The sequence below is a fragment of the Castor canadensis genome, chromosome 13 (genome assembly GCF_047511655.1).
Source record: "Castor canadensis chromosome 13, mCasCan1.hap1v2, whole genome shotgun sequence".
Taxonomy (NCBI): domain Eukaryota; kingdom Metazoa; phylum Chordata; class Mammalia; order Rodentia; family Castoridae; genus Castor; species Castor canadensis.
Window position 1 is genome coordinate 20,498,240 of NC_133398.1, and position 19,999 is coordinate 20,518,238.

At 46.1% G+C, this 19,999-nt stretch overlaps 1 protein-coding gene across 7 annotated transcripts in view; it reads left to right on the forward strand.

The window, feature by feature from the left end:
- The window catches only part of Whrn (whirlin), a 91,629-nt gene that overhangs the window by 15,269 nt on the left and 56,361 nt on the right, over nt 1–19,999 (forward strand). For all 7 annotated transcript variants that reach the window (XM_074051180.1, XM_074051181.1, XM_074051182.1 and 4 more), the window contains exon 2: nt 15,366–15,584. In XM_074051180.1, the coding sequence (XP_073907281.1) occupies nt 15,366–15,584 (219 nt within the window). The remainder of the gene's footprint in view (nt 1–15,365; nt 15,585–19,999) is intronic.

Consider the following 19,999-nt stretch of genomic DNA (forward strand, 5'->3'; position numbering starts at 1 on the left):
GCTCAGGAGTCTGAGGGACTCTCTCTCATTTGCAGCATGTGAGTTCCACAACCCCTTTCAAGGGCAACCCTTGTCTGTCTTGCGACAAGGTGTAGGGTTGGCTCTGTGTTGCCTGAATGCCCTTGAAGGAGGAGGAGGGGCATGAGTTTGGAGAGTTCAAGGTTCATATCCAAAAACCTCTTGTCCTCTCTGTGACCTCACATAAGACACCATGTCACCAAGGGTCTCTTTCCTCATCTGTACAACAGGAAGAATAAAGCATGTGGCTATCGTTGTGATTTTGCCGTTCCTAACAGTATAACTACCATGTGCCTGGTGCCCCCTGTACATCATGCCCAGTGCAAGATGAACTCATCAGACCTCATTGGATCCACACAACAACTCCATGAGGGTAGGAATTAGTGACTGCATTTAGCAGGTGACAAAACTGAGGCTCTGAGAGGTGAAGTAACATTCCTGACGTTGCAGAACTAGGAGAGGTGTGTGTTGTTTGGGAATGTCTTTGTAGCAGGCTTGCCTTCCACTAGAAAACTCCCATGGGGAGTCCCTGCCCTTTTCATTTTGGTGCCTTGCCATACTTCAGGGGCCTGAGATTTAGCCCCCAGATGAAGTTGGAAGACAGAGCCAAGATCTGGTTAAACTGGGAGACTTCTGGAGCCTGTAGAACTTCTGGCCTCTGGCACCAGAAGATGAGCATGGCTCTGGGAGCCTCTGGCAAAGCATCCACCCAGCTCTATACAGGGGCATGGGAATTGAGGGATTCCAGAAACTGTGCTGCCCCCTGCAGGTGGTCATAGGAACCACAACAGGGAGAGAGGCTTGCACCTGCCCCAGGGTACAGCCTCCCAGAGACTGTGATTACCCAAGAGTGAAGGGCCCACTGTCTCAGGATTTCTGCCTCAATCCAGAGAATTAGATGCACGTGTGCCTCAACATGGCCCTTAAAGCGATGTTATTTACAGGTGTTTCTGCTGGGAAGAAAAATAAGAAACAGCCAAAAATGTCTACTTATAGGGCCGTGAGGATTCCATGCTGGTGAGTCTGTGCCAGGAGATGGAATACAGTGAGAGAAGAGATGAGTTTAATCTCATTGAACCAGTGAGGAACTATCTTCAAAATAAATTTTAGCTGATAAAAAATAATTGGACAGTGAGTCAGTGCGTGTAAGAATCAGAACGTTTGGTCTATGTCTATAGACATGTTTTGTAAAATGCCAGAACAAGTCAGGAAGGACAGGCCACACGTGGAGCAGAGGTCTCCATGGACAGTCCCACTCTGGTGCTGGGTTCTTTATTAGAATAATGTTTAACCTTTTGGAACTCTTACCTGTAGCTCAGGTACAGAGTATTTTATCCATGTTGGCTAATTTAATCCTCTCCGCCACCGTGTGAGATAATGCCACTGTTACCCCATTGGATGCCTGGGAAACGAGGGCATAGATTGGTAACTTGCCTAAGGTCACGGTGGCCGAGTGAGGATGGGAATCCCTGTGGCGCTAACCACTCTTTCGGCTTTTTCATCTGAATTCTACATGGGCACAGTGTTTTATGCTCACAAGAGTATGGAGGAGTGGACTGGTGACCTTGGCCTGCTTGACTCCAGGTCTAAAGCACTGCCCTCTCTCTGTCCTAATTTGAGATTCCTGTGGACTCTCTGACATACTGGAAACTCATTAAATAACTTGTTGGATGGATGGATGGATGGATGGATGGATGGGTGGATGGATGGGTGGATGGATGGGTGGATGGATGGATGGATGGACAGGTGGAGGGTTACATTAAAGAATGTGAAGAAGCAAGGAAAGAAAACAACATGGAGTGTGTCTCCAGGAATTTGCCTTATAGTCTTAAAGATGGGACCAATGACTCAGAGCCTGTAGTGCAGCCAGCAACAAAACCAGAGTGTGCTGGATGCCTTTGGAAGATAGAGTCAGTCAGAATTTGGGAAGGCCTTTTGGAGGAGGTAGGAGAGGCACTGAATGGTAAAGGCAGGACATGTAAGAGAGGGTGTGGGATAAAGGAGAGGGGATGCTTCCACGAGGACCCCAAGTTAGGGGACGGAGCCCAAGTTAGGGCTGCAGTTGCTCATGGATTTGTGGCCACGTAGATTAGAGATTTAGAGAATTCTGTGGTTTGTGTTTGAGAGAAGGTAATAGCAGACTCAGGAAGGGAAATAGCTCAGTAGTAAATTAGGACCTACCGTGTGCCAAAGTACCGTATAGGCAATGTACATTATCTTAATCCTCACAACATTTGCTTTTTAATTTCAGGATGGGCACAGAGAGGTTAGGTAATACAGCAAGTCATGAGCAGAGCCAGGATCCTCACTCAGTGAGTCTGAACCCAGAACTCCAGCTAGGCAGGGTGGGGGTCTTGGAGAGCAAGTCTGCCCTTCACATCACTAACCTGGGTCTTAGAGCACTTCTCCTTCATGAGGTTGAGACTGTTCCAAAAAAAGAAAAGCCTGCCCCTAAAGGTCAGTGCCCTGAAATAAGCCGGGTGACTCACCATTGCTTGTCGTTAATTGGGTCTGCTCCAGAATACTTCTTTTGTACATGTTAAGTGATCTGAAAGTCGTGCCCCTGCAGTCCATTTCGTGCTTGTGTTCCATGCATGTTTTTGAGCACAGATGCGTCTGCTGTTAACACATCCCCTTAGTCCTCCACTGTGGCCCTGTCTTTTCCTCAGTCCTCTGCTGGTCAGAGAATGATGTCAGTTTGGTCTGTGATTTGGGGACTTCAGAGTCAGCTCCAAAGAGTGGAGTGGGGCATTTGCTTCCAGAGAGCATTCATGCAATATGAATTCATTCATGCTATTAGATTCAAAGACATACACATAGAATTTACATTTCCACAATCCGAATGTGCGACCCGAATGGACTTCTGGTGATGGATGGTATCTGAGCCCGGCCACCTGCCCAGTCAGATCTGAATTGCTCTGTGCGCTGAGCTGGTGAAATCAGCCCTTGGGTTGAGTTTTGCCAGTGACCGGTGATGATAAATGTGTAAATGTAGCACTCTGGTGATCATCCTTGCTAGCAGTGAGCTCCCCTGGATCTCAGGGTTTCAAATGCTCCTCTACCTAAGAAGGGAGTGGAATTTCGATCTTCAGTTTGCAAGACAGAAAACAGATGGACAGAGAAGTTTGGTGACGTGGCATAGCAGATCGGTAATCCATTCAGGAAGACCGGCTGATCCTGCGGGGCTGCCATTGCCAGAGAGGCTGTGGCTGGCAGCATGCACAGGTAGAGCATTGGATTACTTTTGTGTAGGTATTGCTGCAGTTACTCACCACCCTCCACCCCAAAGATGACTGCATGTAAAGAACAAAGGCACAGAAAGCCATAGTCCCACCCGGAGTCCATGGCCTCCAGGTGCCTTTGGGAGTCCGTGGCCTCCAGGTGCCTTTGTTACTACCCCGAGTTCAGATGTGCATATTGTTATACCTGAGATGATCCCTCTGCCCTGCTGCTGTTTTCCGAAACCCTCTTGGCCCCTCCCAGCTGATGTGGAACCTCAGAATCTCAGGTTTGGACCATGTGCAAGGATCCAGGTCAGTGACCTGGTAGCTACAGCAGCCAGCAGCTCTGAGCGCTTACTCCTGGGATAGGGGAAACTGAGGGCTGTTTCCCAGGCCCAGCCTGCAGGCCCAATGTGGAGTCTGTCCCTGAATATCCTTAAGGCTCTGTTGTCGTGACCATGACCACTGTGCAGCCCTAAACCAGAGAGATTTGGGGTAGAAATTTGGGGTAGAGATTTGGGACTCATCACCGAGTCCAACCTGTTCATTGCGAGATGGCAAAAGCAAGGCTCAGACAGTAGAGGAAGCAGCTTCAGGTCACCCAGCAAGCCAGTGGCACACCAGCCAGAGCCTCAGGTAAGCTGCCTGAGGCTGCTTACCATGCAGGCAAGCTTTGTGAGGGAATTACAGAGAATGATCTGGTGCACTTGACCATGAGGGGGCCTCACCATCCGCAGATAGCCCAAGCTTCAGGGGTCAAGGTAGCAGAGTGAGTGTGGATGGCTGGTGGAGTGGCTGTGGGGGAGAAAGTTTTCTTTAGGGTTTAACTCCTCCATCTACTGATGCCTTTGAGGATAAGCAAGAGACTGAAGGTGATAAGAAGGTGGAAGAAGGTAGAACTGACTCCCTAGACCCTTCCCTTCCCCTTTCCCCCAAGACACACACATTTTAGTTAATTAAAGAGCGGTGGAGGGAGCACTCCCTCAGGACTCTAATGGGCTGAGACAGTCCGAGAGCTTCTCAGGATTAGAAGTGCTGGCTCAGGAATCTGGCTTCTTTCAGTTTCACCAGAAAAATAAAGCAACAGCAGAGAACGTGACATCCTCCACTGCCCACTGCAAGCCACATTTATCCCCAAAGAAGAGTCAACATCAGAGCTTCCAGAATGATCTAAACTGGAGCAGCTGTTAGATTTTCTGTCCCCAGTCTTGTGATGGGGAAACTGAGACTCAGAGGGGTAGGGACTTACCCAGGGCTGGCCCCCTGTGTGCTGGGCTGGGCCTCTTGGACCTGTGCCCCATCTGTCCCTTTCTGTCTCAGGTTTTCAGGGTCCCCTTCCATAAAATATTGGGGGCAGGCAGTATGCAGGAGCTCAGTGACCTCCCGGCCCGGCCTCTGCAGCACCAGCTCTCCGTGATGTTCTCATCAAAGGCATTAACCTCCTCTCCACCCTCAAGGTTGCTGCTTGCCTATTTATAGAACTGACCAAGAGGACTCTACTATTGCCTGTGATAAAGAATACAAATGATGTTCTCAGCGGTGTTTTCTATTCTTTCCCTCACTTTCCTTTTTAACTCCGTGGACAATGCTTTTCTGTAGCACGGTCCCCCTCTCCTTGGAGACACTCCTGGGGAGAGAGGGAAGTGGGCTCTGTCATCTGCTGAGCACCTACTGTGTGCTCTGGATTCCATGTCTCTTCTCACTAAAACATCTGCTGCCTTGATGGGGGTGAGCTGTCATCCTTCTTCCCATTGTCTTATGTTGCTTCGAGAGGACAAGTAAGCCAAGGTGTCTCAGCAATCAAATGAAGAATGTGTGACTTACCCCCTCTGTCTGCCTGGGCCACTCCTCTGTCCCTGACTCCAGAACCCTTTCAGGGTACAATGTGCTGGCTGCAGGATGACATCTGTAGAGGTGATGATTTTGGGGGTTGTTGTTTACATTCTTACCTATCAGGCCAGACTGTTTCAAGACCTACTTGTGACAGGCAAAACCTTGTTTCTCATCAGGCACAAGTATTGTGAGGACCTACTGTGTGCTGGGCAATGCCTCATCTCACTGGACTGTATGCTTGGTGATGCCCTCTTTAGGCACAAATGACATGAGGACCTATTGTGTGACAGGTGATGACACTCTTACAAAGTGTCATAAGGACCTACTGCATACCTGGTGATACTTTGTCTCACCAGGCACAAGTATCCTAAGGACCTACTGTGTGCTACAAGATACCCATCCCTCACCTGACACAAGGGTTGTGCGGGTCTATTGTACACCTGGCAATGACTCACCAGGCACAACTGTGACAAGGACCTACTGTGCTCCAGGTGATGCTTAGTCCCTCACCAGGCTGTTCACTTTGTTCCCTCTATTCCTGACACACAGTAGGTCCTTGGTCAGTCCTTGTCAAATGAATAGCAGGGCTTAGTCTCACAGTATTCCAAAGAGGGAGTAGGGGCAAGGGACAGGCCGGTCAGAAAGGCCTCAGAATAGGGAGCAGCAGGCAAGGAAGTGGGTGGGGGCAGGAAGACACGAGGGGCACCAAGGACATGATGGTCTCAGGTTTCTGCTGGCACTACCAGCGTCCTGGGACCCACTGTCCACTCTGCTGTAGCAGAAGTGTACCTGGTTCCAGGCCCCTCCATCCTGCGTTTCCAACTTAACAGAGATTTGATTTTCTTGACTGTTCCCTGGAGCCCTGGGGAGTGCTCAAGGAACACGGAAAACCTTTCCCTGCTCATCTTCTAAAAATCTCTGTTAAAAGCAGAGTTTTAGAGAGCCGCCCTCAGTATCCCTCAGGGTGATGGCATTTACTGTAGAGTAGAGGGTCTGGCACCTCCAGCTCACCTTCCTCCTCTGGGAGAGTCCTCAGAGGAGGGACTTCACATGGCAGAGTCCCCATTGTGGCCCGTAATGTCTGAAAGCTCAGCCCTTGGTCCCAGTTGTCCTTTGAGTGTTGGGGAGTTGGAGAGCCAAGTACAGCAGATTGTGGTGAGCAGGAAAGCTTAGTGCCCATCATTTCTCTCTTATGAAAACAGTGCACCTCACTGTGGAAAGTTCGGGAAATACTGAGAAACAGGAAAAGCAGAATATCGGTCACCCACAATCCCACATCAGAAAGAAACACTGTGAGCATTGGCGGGTTACTTCTGTGTCTTGTTTTTCTTGTAACACATCTGAGATCATATGATAAAACATGATTTGTAGCCTGTTGGCCCCACTTAATGTTAAAATATACCACATGTCCTTGGCGTGGACTTACTCACTCTGTGACTGTGATTTTTAAGGCAGCATAACATTTCAGTGTGTACAGATCCCATCATTCAGTGAAACGGCCCCTCGGTATGGGACATATTGTCAGCCAGGGTCTGCACAATCAAATGCCACAGAACGGATTTTCTTACATTTCTGAACACTAGAAGGCTGAGATCAGTATAGCAGAGGCTGTTTCCAGGTTTGCAAAAGGCCACCTTCATTGTCATTGTCCTCCTTCTCCTCTTTTTCCTCCTCCTCCTCCCTCGCTCCCTCCTCCTGCTTTCTTTCTCTGTCTCTCTCTCTCTATCTCTATCTCTGTCTCTCTCTACTTAGAAAGCCACTGATCTCATCGTGAGGCTCCACCCTCATGACCTCATCCAAATCTGATGCTCTCCTAAAGGACCCATCTCCAGATTGCTATCCTGTTGGATGAAGTATTTTAGTGTGTGAATTTCAGGGAGACACACATTCATTTCCTAACCTTGGGGTGCATTTGCTGTTAATCTAGTGCTAAATGATTGTCTCCATGAATAAACATCATCTCAGCTACAGGTGCATTGTGGGAAAGCAGTATGGTGGCCCTCAGAGTTTGGTCTTTCTGCTGTACATGATTGTTTCATCCCCAGACTGGAAAATGTATAACAAAGGTGGTGTCTACACTTGCAATTTGTAGCTATGGAAAAGGAATCCCTTGCTAGCAGTGGGCAGCTGATTTCCTGTCATATTTTCATCTGAGTAACAGGTCTCTCCCCACCCCCAAGATAGGATTCCATGTGATAAAAACATATTAGGTACACAGTAGAGTGGCTGACAAATACAGGCCTTTTGTCAGTGTGAAACTATTTTAATATCAGTGTTCCTGTTATTTGATTCCCTTGCCTGGTATTTTATTGGAATATCCTAGACCACCCCCAGGATTTCAGTGATTAGCTAGAGAGGCTGATAGGATTCAACATACACAGACATCTCTTACTGTCTGTGGGACTTGATTATAGGATCCCCTGCAGATACCAAAATCCTTGGATAGCTTTAGAAAGAAAGTGGTGTAGAATTTGCATGTAATTCTGCACATGCTTCATGTACTTTAAGTCATCGCTCAATGACTTTTTATATCCAAACAATGGAAATGCTAGGTAAGCAGCTCTGCTTTGTTTAGAGAATAATGACAAGAAAAAAGTTGGCACATGTTCAGTTTTAAACAGTAGTTTTGATCCGTGGCTGCCTGAATCTGTGAAATGCAAACCTGTGGATATGGGGTGCTGACTGTAGCTGTACTCACCACTAATGTTTACTATGAGAGGGTGCAGAGGAAAATGAGCACAGGGAAGACACTGGCGAAGTCCAGAAGAAGCCCAAGCTCTCCTGTGAGTCACACAGGAAGGACATTCTTAATTCCCCACATCAAACTGTGATATGTGTGAGACACTGTCTATCCAGGAGGTGTGTTAGATAGCATTCAAGGTTTTCCTGGGGGCTCTGGTCACATAGGCACCTCTGCTAAATAGCAGCAGATGGTTAGCATGGGCTGCGCTGTTTTTTTTTTTAATTTTTATTTTTTTATTGTTTTATTATTAATATGTGCATACAATGTTTGGGTCATTTCTCCCCACTGCCCCCACTTCCTCCTTTATCCCCCTCCACCCCCTCCCTCTCCGCCCCACCACCTCGATACCCTGCAGAAACTATTTTGCCCTTATCTCTAATTTTGTTGAAGAGAGAGTATAAGCCATAATAGGAAGGAACAAGGGTTTTTGCTGGTTGAGATAAGGATAGCTATACAGGGAGTTGACTCACATTAATTTCCTGTGCATGTGTGTTACCTTCTAGGTTAATTCTTTTTGATCTAACCTTTTCTCTAGTTCCTGGTCCCCTTCTCCTATTGGCCTCAGTTGCTTTAAAGTATCTGCTTTAGTTTCTCTGTGTTGAGGGCAACAAATGCTATCTAGGTTTTTAGGTGTCTTACCTATCCTCACCCCTCCCTTGTGTGCTCTCACTTTATCATGTGATCAAGGTCCAATCCCCTTGTTGTGTTTGCCCTTGATCTAATGTCCGCATATGAGGGAGAACATACGATTTTTGGTCTTTTGGGCCAGGCTAACCTCACTCAGGATGATGTTCTCCAATTCCATCCATTTACCAGCAAATGATAACATTTCATTCTTCATGGCTGCATAAAATTCCATTGTGCATAAATACCACATTTTCTTAATCCATTCGTCAGTGGTGGGGCATCTTGGCTGTTTCCATAACTTGGCTATTGTGAGTAGTGCAGCAATAAACATGGGTGTGCAGGTGTCTCTGGGGTAACCTGTGTCACATTCTTTTGGGTATATCCCCAAGAGTGGTATTGCTGGATCATATGGTAGATCAATGTTTAGCTTTTTAAGTAGCCTCCAAATTTTTTTCCAGAGTGATTGTACTAGTTTACATTCCCACCAGCAGTGTAAGAGGGTTCCTTTTTCCCCCGCATCCTCGCCAACACGTGTTGTTGGTGGTGTTGCTAATGATGGCTATTCTAACAGGGGTGAGGTGGAATCTTAGTGTGGTTTTAACTTGCATTTCCTTTATGGCTAGAGATGGTGAGCATTTTTTCATGTGTTTTTTGGCCATTTGAATTTCTTCTTTTGAGAAAGTTCTGTTTAGTTCACTTGCCCATTTCTTTATTGGTTCATTAATTTTGGGAGAATTTAGTTTTTTAAGTTCCCTATATATTCTGGTTATCAGTCCTTTGTCTGATATGTAGCTGGCAAATATTTTCTCCCACTCTTTGGGTGTTCTCTTCAGTTTAGAGACCATTTCTTTTGTAGAGCAGAAGCTTTTTAGTTTTATGAAGTCCCATTTATCTATGCTATCTCTTAGTTGCTGAGCTGCTGGGGTTCCATTGAGAAACTTCTTACCTATACCTATTAATTCCAGATTATTTCCTACTCTTTCCTATATCAACTTTAGAGTTTGTGGTCTGATATTAAGATCCTTGATCCATTTTGAGTTAATCTTGGTATAGGGTGATATACATGGATCTAGTTTCAGTTTTTTGCAGACTGCTAACCAGTTTTCCCAGCAGTTTTTGTTGAAGAGGCTGTCTTTTCTCCATTGTATATTTTTAGCGCCTTTGTCAAAGACAAGTTGGTTATAGTTGTGTGGCTTCATATCTGGGTCCTCTCTGTTCCACTGGTCTTCATGTCTTGTTTTTGTGCCAGTACCATGCTGGTTTTATTGTTATTGCTTTGTAATATAGTTTAAAGTCAGGTATCGTGATACCTCCAACATTGTTCTGTTGACTGAGTATTGCCTTGGCTATTCGTGGCCTCTTGTGTTTCCATATAAATTTAACAGTAGATTTTTCAATCTCTTTAATGAATGTCATTGGAATTTTGATAGGAATTGCATTAAACATGTAGATTACTTTTGGGAGTATAGACATTTTTACTATGTTGATTCTACCAATCCATGAGCATGGGAGATCTCTCCACTTTCTATAGTCTTTCTCAATCTCTTTATTCACAGTTTATAGTTTTCCTTGTAGAGGTCATTCACATCCTTTGTTAGGTTTACATCTAGGTATTTGATTTTTTTGAGGCTATTGTAAATGGAATTGTTTTCATATATTCTTTCTCAGTTTGTTCATTATTAGTGTATAGAAATGCTAAAGATTTTTCTATGTTGATTTTATATCCTGCTACCTTGCTATAGCTATTGATGATGTCTAGAAGCTTCTGAGTAGAGTTTTTTGGGTCTTTAAGGTATAGGATCATGTCGTCTGCAAATAGGGATATTTTGACAGTTTCTTTACCTATTTGTATTCCTTTTATTCCTTCTTCTTGCCTAATTGCTCTGGCTAGGAATTCCAGTACTATGTTGAATAGGAGTGGAGATAGTGGGCATCCTTGTCTAGTTCCTGATTATAGAGGGAATGGTTTCAGTTTTTCTCCGTGAAGTATAATGCTGGCTGTAGGTTTGTCATATATAGCTTTTATAATGTTGAAGTACTTTCCTTCTATTCCTAGTTTTCTTAGAGCTTTTATCATGAAATGGTGTTGGATCTTATCAAAGCCTTTTTCCGCATCGATTGAGATGATCAAGTGGTTTTTGTCTTTGCTTCTGTTAATGTGGTTTATTATATTTATTGCTTTTTGTATGTTGAACCACCCCTGCATTCCTGGGATGAAACCTACTTGGTCATGGTGAATGATCTTTTTGATGTGTTGCTGAATTCGGTTTGTGAATATTTTGTTGAGGATTTTTGCATCAGTGTTCATTAAGGAGATTGGACTACAGTTCTCCTTTTTGGAGGTGTCTTTGCCTGGTTTTGGGATAAGTGTAATACTGGCTTCATAAAATGTGTTAGGCAGTTTTCCTTCCCTTTCTATTTCATGGAACAGTTTAAGGAGGGTTTGTGTCAGTTCTTCTTTAAAGGTCTGATAGAATTCAGCAGAAAATCCATCAGGTCCTGGACTTTTCTTTTTGGGGAGACTCTTGGTTGCTGCTTCAATTTCATTTTGTGTTGTAGATCTATTCAGTTTATTAATGTCCTCTTGGTTCAGTTTTGGATGATCATATGTATCTAGAAATCTGTCCATTTCTTTTTAGATTTTCAAATTTATTTGAATATAGGTTCTCAAAGTAGTCTCTGATGATTTTCTGGACTTCCATGGTGTTTGTTGTTATCTCCCCTTTTGCATTCCTGATTCTACTAATTTGGGTTTTTTTCTCTCCTCATTTTAGTCAGGTTTGCCAGGGGTCTGTCGATCTTGTTTATTTTTTCAAAGAACCAACTTTTTGTTTCATTAATTCTTTGTATGGTTTTTTTGGTTTCTATTTCATTGATTTCAGCTCGTATTTTTATTATTTCTCTCCTTCTATTTGTTTTGGGATTTGCTTGTTCTTGTTTCTCTAGGAGTTTGAGATGTATCATTAAGTCATTGATTTGGGATCTTTCAGTCTTTTTAATATATGAACTCATGGCTATAAACTTTCCTCTCAGGACTGCCTTTGCTGTGTCCCATAGGTTCCAATAGATTGTGTTTTCAGTTTCATTGACTTCCAGGAACTTTTAAATTTCCTCTTTTATTTCATCAATAACCCATTGTTCATTAAGCAGTGAGTTATTCAGTTTCCAGCTGTTTGCATGTTTTTTGTCTTTACTTTTGTTGTTGAGTTCTAGTTTTATTGCATTGTGATCAGATAGAATGCATGGTATAATTTCTGTTTTCTTATATTTGCTGAGGCTTGCTTTGTGCCCTAGGATATGATATATTTTGGAGAAGGTTCCATGGGCTTTTGAGAAGAATGTATATTGTGTAGAAGTTGGATGAAATGTTCTGTAGACATCATGTAGGTCCATTTGATCTATGGTGTATTTTAGATCTTGGATTTCTTTATTGATTTTTTGTTTGGATGACCTATCTATTGGTGATAATGGGGTGTTAAAGTCTCCCACAACCACTGTGTTGGCGTTTATATGTGCTTTTAGGTCTTTCAGGGTATGTTTGATGAAATTGGGTGTGTTGACATTGGGTGCGTGTAGGTTGGTAATTGTTATTTCCTTTTGGTCTATTTCCCCTTTTATTAGTATGGAAAGTCCTTCTTTATCTCGTTTGATCAATGTAGGTTTGAAGTCTACTTTGTCAGAGATAAGTATTGCTACTCCTGCCTGTTTTCGGGGGCCATTGGCTTGGTAAATCTTCTTCCAGCCTTTCATCCTAAGCCTATGCTTATTTCTTTCGGTGAGATGGGTCTCCTGTAAGCAACAAATTGTTGGATCTTCCTTTTTAATCCAGGTCGTCAAGTGGTGCCTTTTGATGGGTGAATTAAGTCCGTTAACATTAAGCGTTAGTACTGATAGGTATGTGGTGATTCCTGTCATTTAGTTGTCTTAGTTGTTTGAAGGTTTGATTGTGTGTACCTAAGTTGAGCTTACTCTCTACTGTCTTGCTTTTTCTTTTCCTGTGGTTTGGTGCTGCCTGTCTTTTCATGGTTAAGTTGGGTTTCACTTTCTGTGTGCAGAATCCCTTGAAGAATCTTTTGTAGTGGTGGCTTTGTGGTCACATATTATTTTAGTTTCTGCTTATCATGGAAGACTTTTATTGCTCCATCTATTTCGAATGATAGTTTTGCTGGGTAGAGTATCCTGGGGTTGAAGTTATTTTCATTCAGTGCCCAGAAGATCTCACCCCAAGCTCTTCTTGCTTTTAATCTTTCTGTTGAGAAGTCTGCTGTGATTTTGATGAGTTTACCTTTGTATGTTATTTGTTTTTTCTCTCTTATAGCATTCAATATTCTTTCTCTAGTTTCTGAACTTGTTGTTTTAATGATGATATGTGGTGGAGTAGCTCTATTTTGATCTGGTCTGTTTGGTGTCCTGGAGGCCTCCATCTGTATGGGAATATCTTTCTCTAGATTTAGGAAATTTTCTGTTATTATTTTGTTGAATATATTATGCATTCCCTTTGCTTGCACCTCTTCTCCTTCTTCAGTGCCCATGATTCTCAGGTTTGGCCTTTTGATGGAGTCAGTGAGTTCTTGCATTTTCTTTTCACAGGTCTTGAGTTGTTTAACTAATAGTTCTTCAGTTTTTCCCTTAATTACCATTTCATCTTTTAAGTTCTGAGATTCTGTCTTCTGTTTGTTCTATTCTGCTGGATTGGTCTTCCGTTTTGTTTTGCAGTTCTGTTTTGTTCTTTTTTCTGAGGTTTTCCTTATCCTGAGTCTCTTCCTCTTTAATGTTGTCTATTTCTGACCTGAGTTCATTTATCTCTTTATTAATTGTGTTCTTTGTTTCACTTTGGTGTTTATGCAGTGCTTCTGTGGTTTCTTTTATTTCTTCTTGTGCTTTTTCAAATTCTCTATTTTTGTTGTCTTGGAATTTCTTGAGTGTCTCCTGTACATTTTGGTTGACCCTATCCAGTATCATTTCTATAAAATTCTCATTGATTACCTGTACTATTTCTTCTTTTAGATTGTTCTTCTGGGCTTCATTGGGTTCTTTGGCACAATTTTTCTTCATTTTGTTGGAGTCTGGATCTGAGTATCTATTTTCTTCATTTCCCTCTGGTTTCTGTACCAATTTTTTGCTGTGGGGAAACTGGTTTCCCTGTTTTTTCTGTCTTCCTGTCATTGCCCTTGGTGTTGTTACTGTTCCTGTGCTGTGTACAATTAAGTATTTTCTAGCTTGTAATAATAACAATGGTGATATTTAGAATGGAAGTGTGAGAGGAGATGGAAAGCAAAGAAGTTACAGAAAAAGGGAAAAACAAATAAACAAGTAGAAAAAACACAACAAAAAAACAGACAACAAAAGTTTCATAGATATAAACAGGGAGAGATAGTGTACTAGTCAACAGTAAGCTGAACAGGCATTAGAGAGACAGATGGAGGACTGAAAGTAAAAAAATAAAAATAAAAATAAAAAATAAATAAATGAAAAAAAAATCTCCAAGTTCAAATGCAATAAAGTTTCAGTCTTAATAATTTTGGTGTTAGTTCCTCAGCCTCCAATCCTGGAGATGGTGTCACAGAAGCACAGAAGTAGTCTGTCATTGTCTCAAAGGGGAAAAAAACGAAAAAAAAAAAAAAAAAGAAAACAAAAAACCCCACAAAGTGTCCCAAGTTCAAATGCAATACAGTTTCAGTAAGTTTTTCAGCATGCAGGTGTAGTTCGGTTGTTTTCTCATCCAAGGTAGGGAGAAAAATAAGAGTCTGGAGACAGTTCTGTGAATGGCTATCTGAGGCTGTGGCTCACCTGCCCACTGCTATCAGCCTGCTGTTGCTGGAGGCTTTATTTTTGCAGATCTCAGGAGTGAGCTTAGCACTCACCTGGCCCCGCAGGCTTTGTTTGCTCAGAGTTCTCCTGTGCGTGAGCCGCTGCTACAAGCTTTCCCCTTTCCAAGCACACTGGGGGAGGTGACACTGCACCAGCTTTCTCAGGCTTGTGTGTTTATTTACAGTTCACGTGGAAAGTGGGTCTTCCCACCCCTCCTGTGGAGTTTTCCTCCCACCGCCGCTTTTACAAGCTTTCCCGCTCCTGGTTGCTGTGCATGTGCTGCCGCTCCTGCCGTCTCCAGCCAGCTTGTTTATTTACACCCCGCTTCGGTGCTCAGGGCACTCCACCCTCTTTGCTATGTGTCTTTTTTGTTATTGCTTATTATTCAGTTTTTTTTCTTTTTTCCCTGGGTGGGGGTCAGTCTGTCCATGGGGCTGTGCTGATCTGGCCTAGGGTTGTCTGTGGGAGTACCACGTACTGCTTAGCTCACCTTGTGGTCTGCGTCTTCCCAAGCCGTCTGGGCACTGGTGTCTGGCGGGAGTGCGGGAGCCCTCCTGGTTTCTCCTTTTAACATGAAGTGGAGATGCTATGCACAGGCTGGAGGTGTGGAGGAGTCAAAGTTTGCCTCTTCTCAGTGGTTTTTCCTGTTAAGGTGTATCTCCAGCATCTCTCCAAGATTTTACTTCAGGAGGCACACTTTCTGCTTCCTCCCTCTAGCTGCCATCTTGGAATCCTGGGCTGCACTGTTTACACAAACAGTCTACACACAGTGAGCCAGGTGCACTGAGTACGGGTGGTGGGAAGGCTCCATGTCCACGTTCCCAGACACCGGCCAAAGGATAGCAGCCTCAGGCCTGCTGGATTCATGCTTTTCTGCACAGGTATCCTAAGAGATAAAATTTCTTATATTTGAACTACTTTAAATAGGGGTGGGCAGGTGTCCCCATTTCCATAGGCCAAAACACAAGCTATGGGAAAGGGGACCTAGCCTTGGGGAAAGGCTGAATTCCTACTCCAAGTATAGGGTCCTGAGAGGAAGCCAGGTTCCTATAATGGCAGAGTGGGGGTGACCCCCTCAACTTCCTTCTGACTATGTATCTCCTTTTCTCTAGGCTCTGAAGGGCTCCAAGAAGCTGGTGCTGTCTGTGTACTCAGCTGGACGCATCCCTGGGGGCTATGTCACCAACCACATCTACACCTGGGTGGACCCGCAGGGACGCAGCATCTCCCCGCCCTCTGGCCTGCCCCAGCCTCATGGCAGCGCTCTGAGACAGTACGAGGGGGACTGCAGGAGCACGCTGCACCTCCTGCAAGGCGGGGATGAGAAAAAGGTGAGCTGTGGGCTGTAGAGGGAAGTGCCACCCTGAGTTGCCATGCTCCTTCCTTCCAGAACAGAGGGGCTCCTTAGAGGCTCTACTGCAGGGACTCAGTCCTCTCCTACAAGTCCCTCCTGAAAGATTTTGTCATCTTGTCATCTGTGTCTAACCAGGCTAAGCTGCTGCAGTAGAAGAGCCAAAATACTGTGATTCTCACATGGCAGAATGAAGGAGACAGTCTGGTGTGACTGGGACAGCTCTGCCTCAGAACATCTTCTGGGATCCTGATTCCCACTGTCCACCATTCCCTCGGGTGTGCCCCAAAGGGGAAGGGAGAATGCTCAGGGCTTGTCTTTCTGCATTAGAGATGACTGAACTTGTGCTCTCCAGACCCAGGTGCATAGCAGTGGCAGCTGGCTGGACGCCATGTTCCCCAGGGAACCTTTAGCAGTATGGGTCTTGGGTTGTACACAACAGAAACCTGCCCTGCCCTGGTGTGGTAGCCCAGAACTGCAGCTGAGGACTCCACTATTCTGTTCTCTCCTGGTTCCTCTCCTCAAGAGCCCACTTCCAGGGAATGCGCACCTCACTGGCTGGCCGGATGCCTGGGCACTTTGATTGTCAGAACCACCAGGACTCTAGCTTATGGGGGAGGGATGGTCATCTAGGGCACCATGGGTGATGCAACCCAAAAGCAGAGGCATCAAAATGTCCCCTTTACAGCCCTATTCCCCCTAGAATTGGACTGTTTCTTGCCAAAAATGAAAAGCAAAGCACCAAGAAAGATCTGGGCCCACTGGTGTCTTAACCTTCTCTCCAGGTGCTGTTTGCATTGTGCCCTGGGAATGCTCCTGGGACCAAGAGTGTAACTCTTGCCAGCGGCTCAGTTATTTCAGGACCTTGGTCTTCATGCTAGGAGACCACAGAGCCTGGGGCTCCCTGCCAGCGCCTTCCCTAGATGCTTCCTCAGCTTTCCTTTTCCTGTCGATAAGACCATAGCATTTATTTAATGTGATTTGTGCTCTTTGCTCAAACGTTAATATGCAGAACACGGGAGATCACTGTGGCTTCTGGGGGAGGTGGTGACGGGGAGATATTGAGGTAGGGTGCACGTGGCAGCCATCAGGGCCAGGCTGGGGACCTTATGCCCTCCCCACAACCAGGGACGCTTGCACTGTCTGTGGTGTGGGTCCTGTTCTAGGCCTGCTTGCAGAGTTGGACAGAGGTTGCTCCTGACTGAGTTCCCTGCTCAGGGCACCTCCCTGAGTCCTCGCAGCTGCCTGCAGTGTGCTTGTCACCAGCTTATCTACCCACGAGGAATCTGAGACTCAGCATGGCTGCACCTGGGACCTACTGAGGACCTACTGTGTGCCTGACAATATCATAGGAGTTGGAAATAAACCAACTGAGAAGAAAGGCGAGGCCCACTTAGGGAGACATCCTCTGAGGTGGAGGTGGGCAGGGAGGTGATCACCCAGAAGTGAACAACACACTGAAGACTGTGTTGGTCTGTGTTCTCTTCCTGCAACAACATACCCCTGTCTGGGAAATTTATAAAGAATGGAGGTTTGTTCAGCGGTGGCATCTGGTGGGGGGTCTTTGTGCTGCCCAACCACCATGAGGAGACTTCATGTGGTAGACAGCAAGCATGCCAGCTCTGCTCTCTCTTCCGCTACTGCCACCATGGGGTCCCACCCTTGTGACCTCCTCTAATCCTAAGTTCTTCCCAAGGTCTCCCTTCCAAATACCATTTACATTTGAACTTGGGGTTAAGTTTCCAGCCCATGCAATTTGAAGGATATATTCAGACCACAGCAATGGTGAAAATCCATGAAAGGAAATAAAAGCAGGATACCGGCTGGGAGGGATGGGGGAAGGAACTGCCTCCAGGAGGTGGTCAGGGAGATGGTCTCTCTGAGGAAGTGACTTTTGAGAGAACACCCAGAGGGTGTGAAGGAGCTGCCATGTACCATTTTCAGGGCTGAAAGTCTCAGGCAGTAAGAACACGTGTGCAAAAGGCCTGAGGTGGGACTGAGTCCAGTGTCTTCAAGGGCACTGGTGCTGGCACTGCGTGTGTGGGAGGACCTTTTGGGGTGAGATAGATAAGGTGCCCTTGGACATCTTGCAGTAGCTCACAGGAGAATGCAGAAGGCAAGGCTGAGAGTTCCTGGCAGAACCCAGATACCAAAGGAGGCAGGAACTACCCCAGATGATTCTCCAGAGGGGCATTCCTAGATCCCGCTGCTGGGATGTGTTGGAGGGTTGGATGGGTGACGTCTGAGAGGCAGGAAAAGCTCAAATCTTGGCTCTGCCACTTACCAGCTGTGTGACCTTGAACAAGTAACATAGCCTTAGTTCCTCCTCTGTGACTTGGACATAAAGCCCATTTGACCACCCCTGCGTAAGCTCCTGGCAGAGGGGACCTTGGTTCTGACCCCTGGCATGTCCTTAGTGCCTGGCACAGCATAGGAGGTCAGGGAATGACTTAGGTAAAGTGAGGTCACCCTGCACAGGCCCAGTACACATAGAGGCTCAGTCAGTGTTTGCAGCTTTCACTCTGAGTCCTGGAGCCACCACACACCACATGCACACTCCTCTTTGCAAAGTTGTGGGAGAGAGCAAGATGTCTGCCCCCAGAGTGGGCATCTAACTCGTGGCCTGCTGCAGCTGCCCTTATCGTGCCCTTGAGGGCTGGTGCCCACCCCCGCCCTGCAGAGAGGGAAAGATGTCACCTGTCTCTGACACCCCTGCTGCACCCTCCAGAGAAGGGATGCTCAGCCAGGTCTCCAGACACGAGGCTTTGGGGTTCTTACTCGGGCAACTGGGGCCAATGGGCAAAAGACACTTTTTGTCTTGCGTTAGAGGTCAGTGTGGCTCTCTGGTCTTGAGAAGTCTGAGAAACGATAGAGGACTTAGGCTGGTAGATTTCAAATGTTCTGAGTGTTTTGTTTTTGTTTTTTAAGTTAGCAAAATCCATATAACTCTAAATCTTGGCTCTTTTCAACGTGCAGTGAGTATTGTCAAGTGCATTCATAGTGCTGTGCAACCAACCTCCAAACTCTCTTGGTCCTGCAGCCCTTTAAGTAACGGTGCCTCTCCCAGTCCTGGGACCACCACTCTGCTTCCTGTGTTTGAGCACTGTAGAGATCCTAGATGAGTGCAGTGGTGTCTGTGCTGTGGCTGGCTTGCTTCGCTTAGCATGGTATTCTCAGGGTTCATTCATGTCATGCCATTTGTCAGAGTGTCTTCTTTCCACACCTGAGTACTATTCTACTGTAGGCTGCCCTTGTCAGTGAGCAGCAGTTGCAGGGTACTTCACATTTAGAATGAGCAATAGACTGTGTTTCTGGAGGCTGGAAGTCGGGGGTCATGGTACTGACAGATCAGAGTCTGTGAAGTCTGTTTACTGATTCAGACAACCAGCCCTCTCCTCACTGGGCCTCACCTAGCAGAAGGAGCTGGCCTCTCCGAGACCTCCTTTAAAAGGACACTAATCCCAAATTCCCCAGGCCACACTGCTGCTGAGTGGTGGGGACAGGTGGTGCTCACTTTCTCAGGCCTGTCCCCGCCTCTCTTTGGCCCTGCCTCTCTCTGTCTCCTAGCCCTGGCCCTCAGGGCTGCCTCTGTGCACCCACAGGGGCACTCCCTCAGGTGTGTGGGCAGATGGTGTGGCCTGCCTGCTGCCTGCCCCAGTTATCTTGGGTCAGCGTCTGGGGTCAGAATGATGGCAGGAGTGGTCTTTTGCAAGACCTGATCATTCTCCTCATTGGGGGCTCCTGCTCAACCACGGGGTCTTGGCCCTGTGCCCCCTCTAGCAGGGGCCACAGCTCCTCCATGCTCCTGTGTCTAGCACAGAAGGAGGAAGGACCTTGGGCTCAACAGGACAGGCTCCAAGCCTGTTTCCAGAACTTCCTGACCCTGCAACACTGGGCAGGTCATTTAGCCTCGGAGGAGCCACTTCAGCATCCCTCTCTGTGATGTGCAGGTGGTCCCGCTGACTGTGAGATTCAGGGTGCCTCTCATTTCTCTCCCCCCAGACCAGGGCCTGAACCTGTTGTAGGTGCTGAAGACACTACCGTGGACAAAGGTGGCTGCCATCAGGGGCTTGAGTTCTGATGTGGGGACAGGTTCTGATAAATGGTGCATGGTATATGGTGGGAGTAAAGCAAGAAGGGATTGGGGCACTAATTGGGCTTTGTTCTGTTTTGTTTTTTTGAGACAGTCTCACTTGTAGCCCAGGCTGGCCTTGAACTCAAAATCCTGCCTCTGCCTCCCAAGCACTGAGATTACAGGTGACCACCATGCCTGGCCAGTGGGGGTTGTTTTAGCACTTGAGCCACTCCACCAGCCAGTGGGGATGGATTTAGAGAAGGTCAGGGAAAGCCTCACTGAGAGGCAATGAAGACAAAGTTCTGAGGACTGTTGGGACA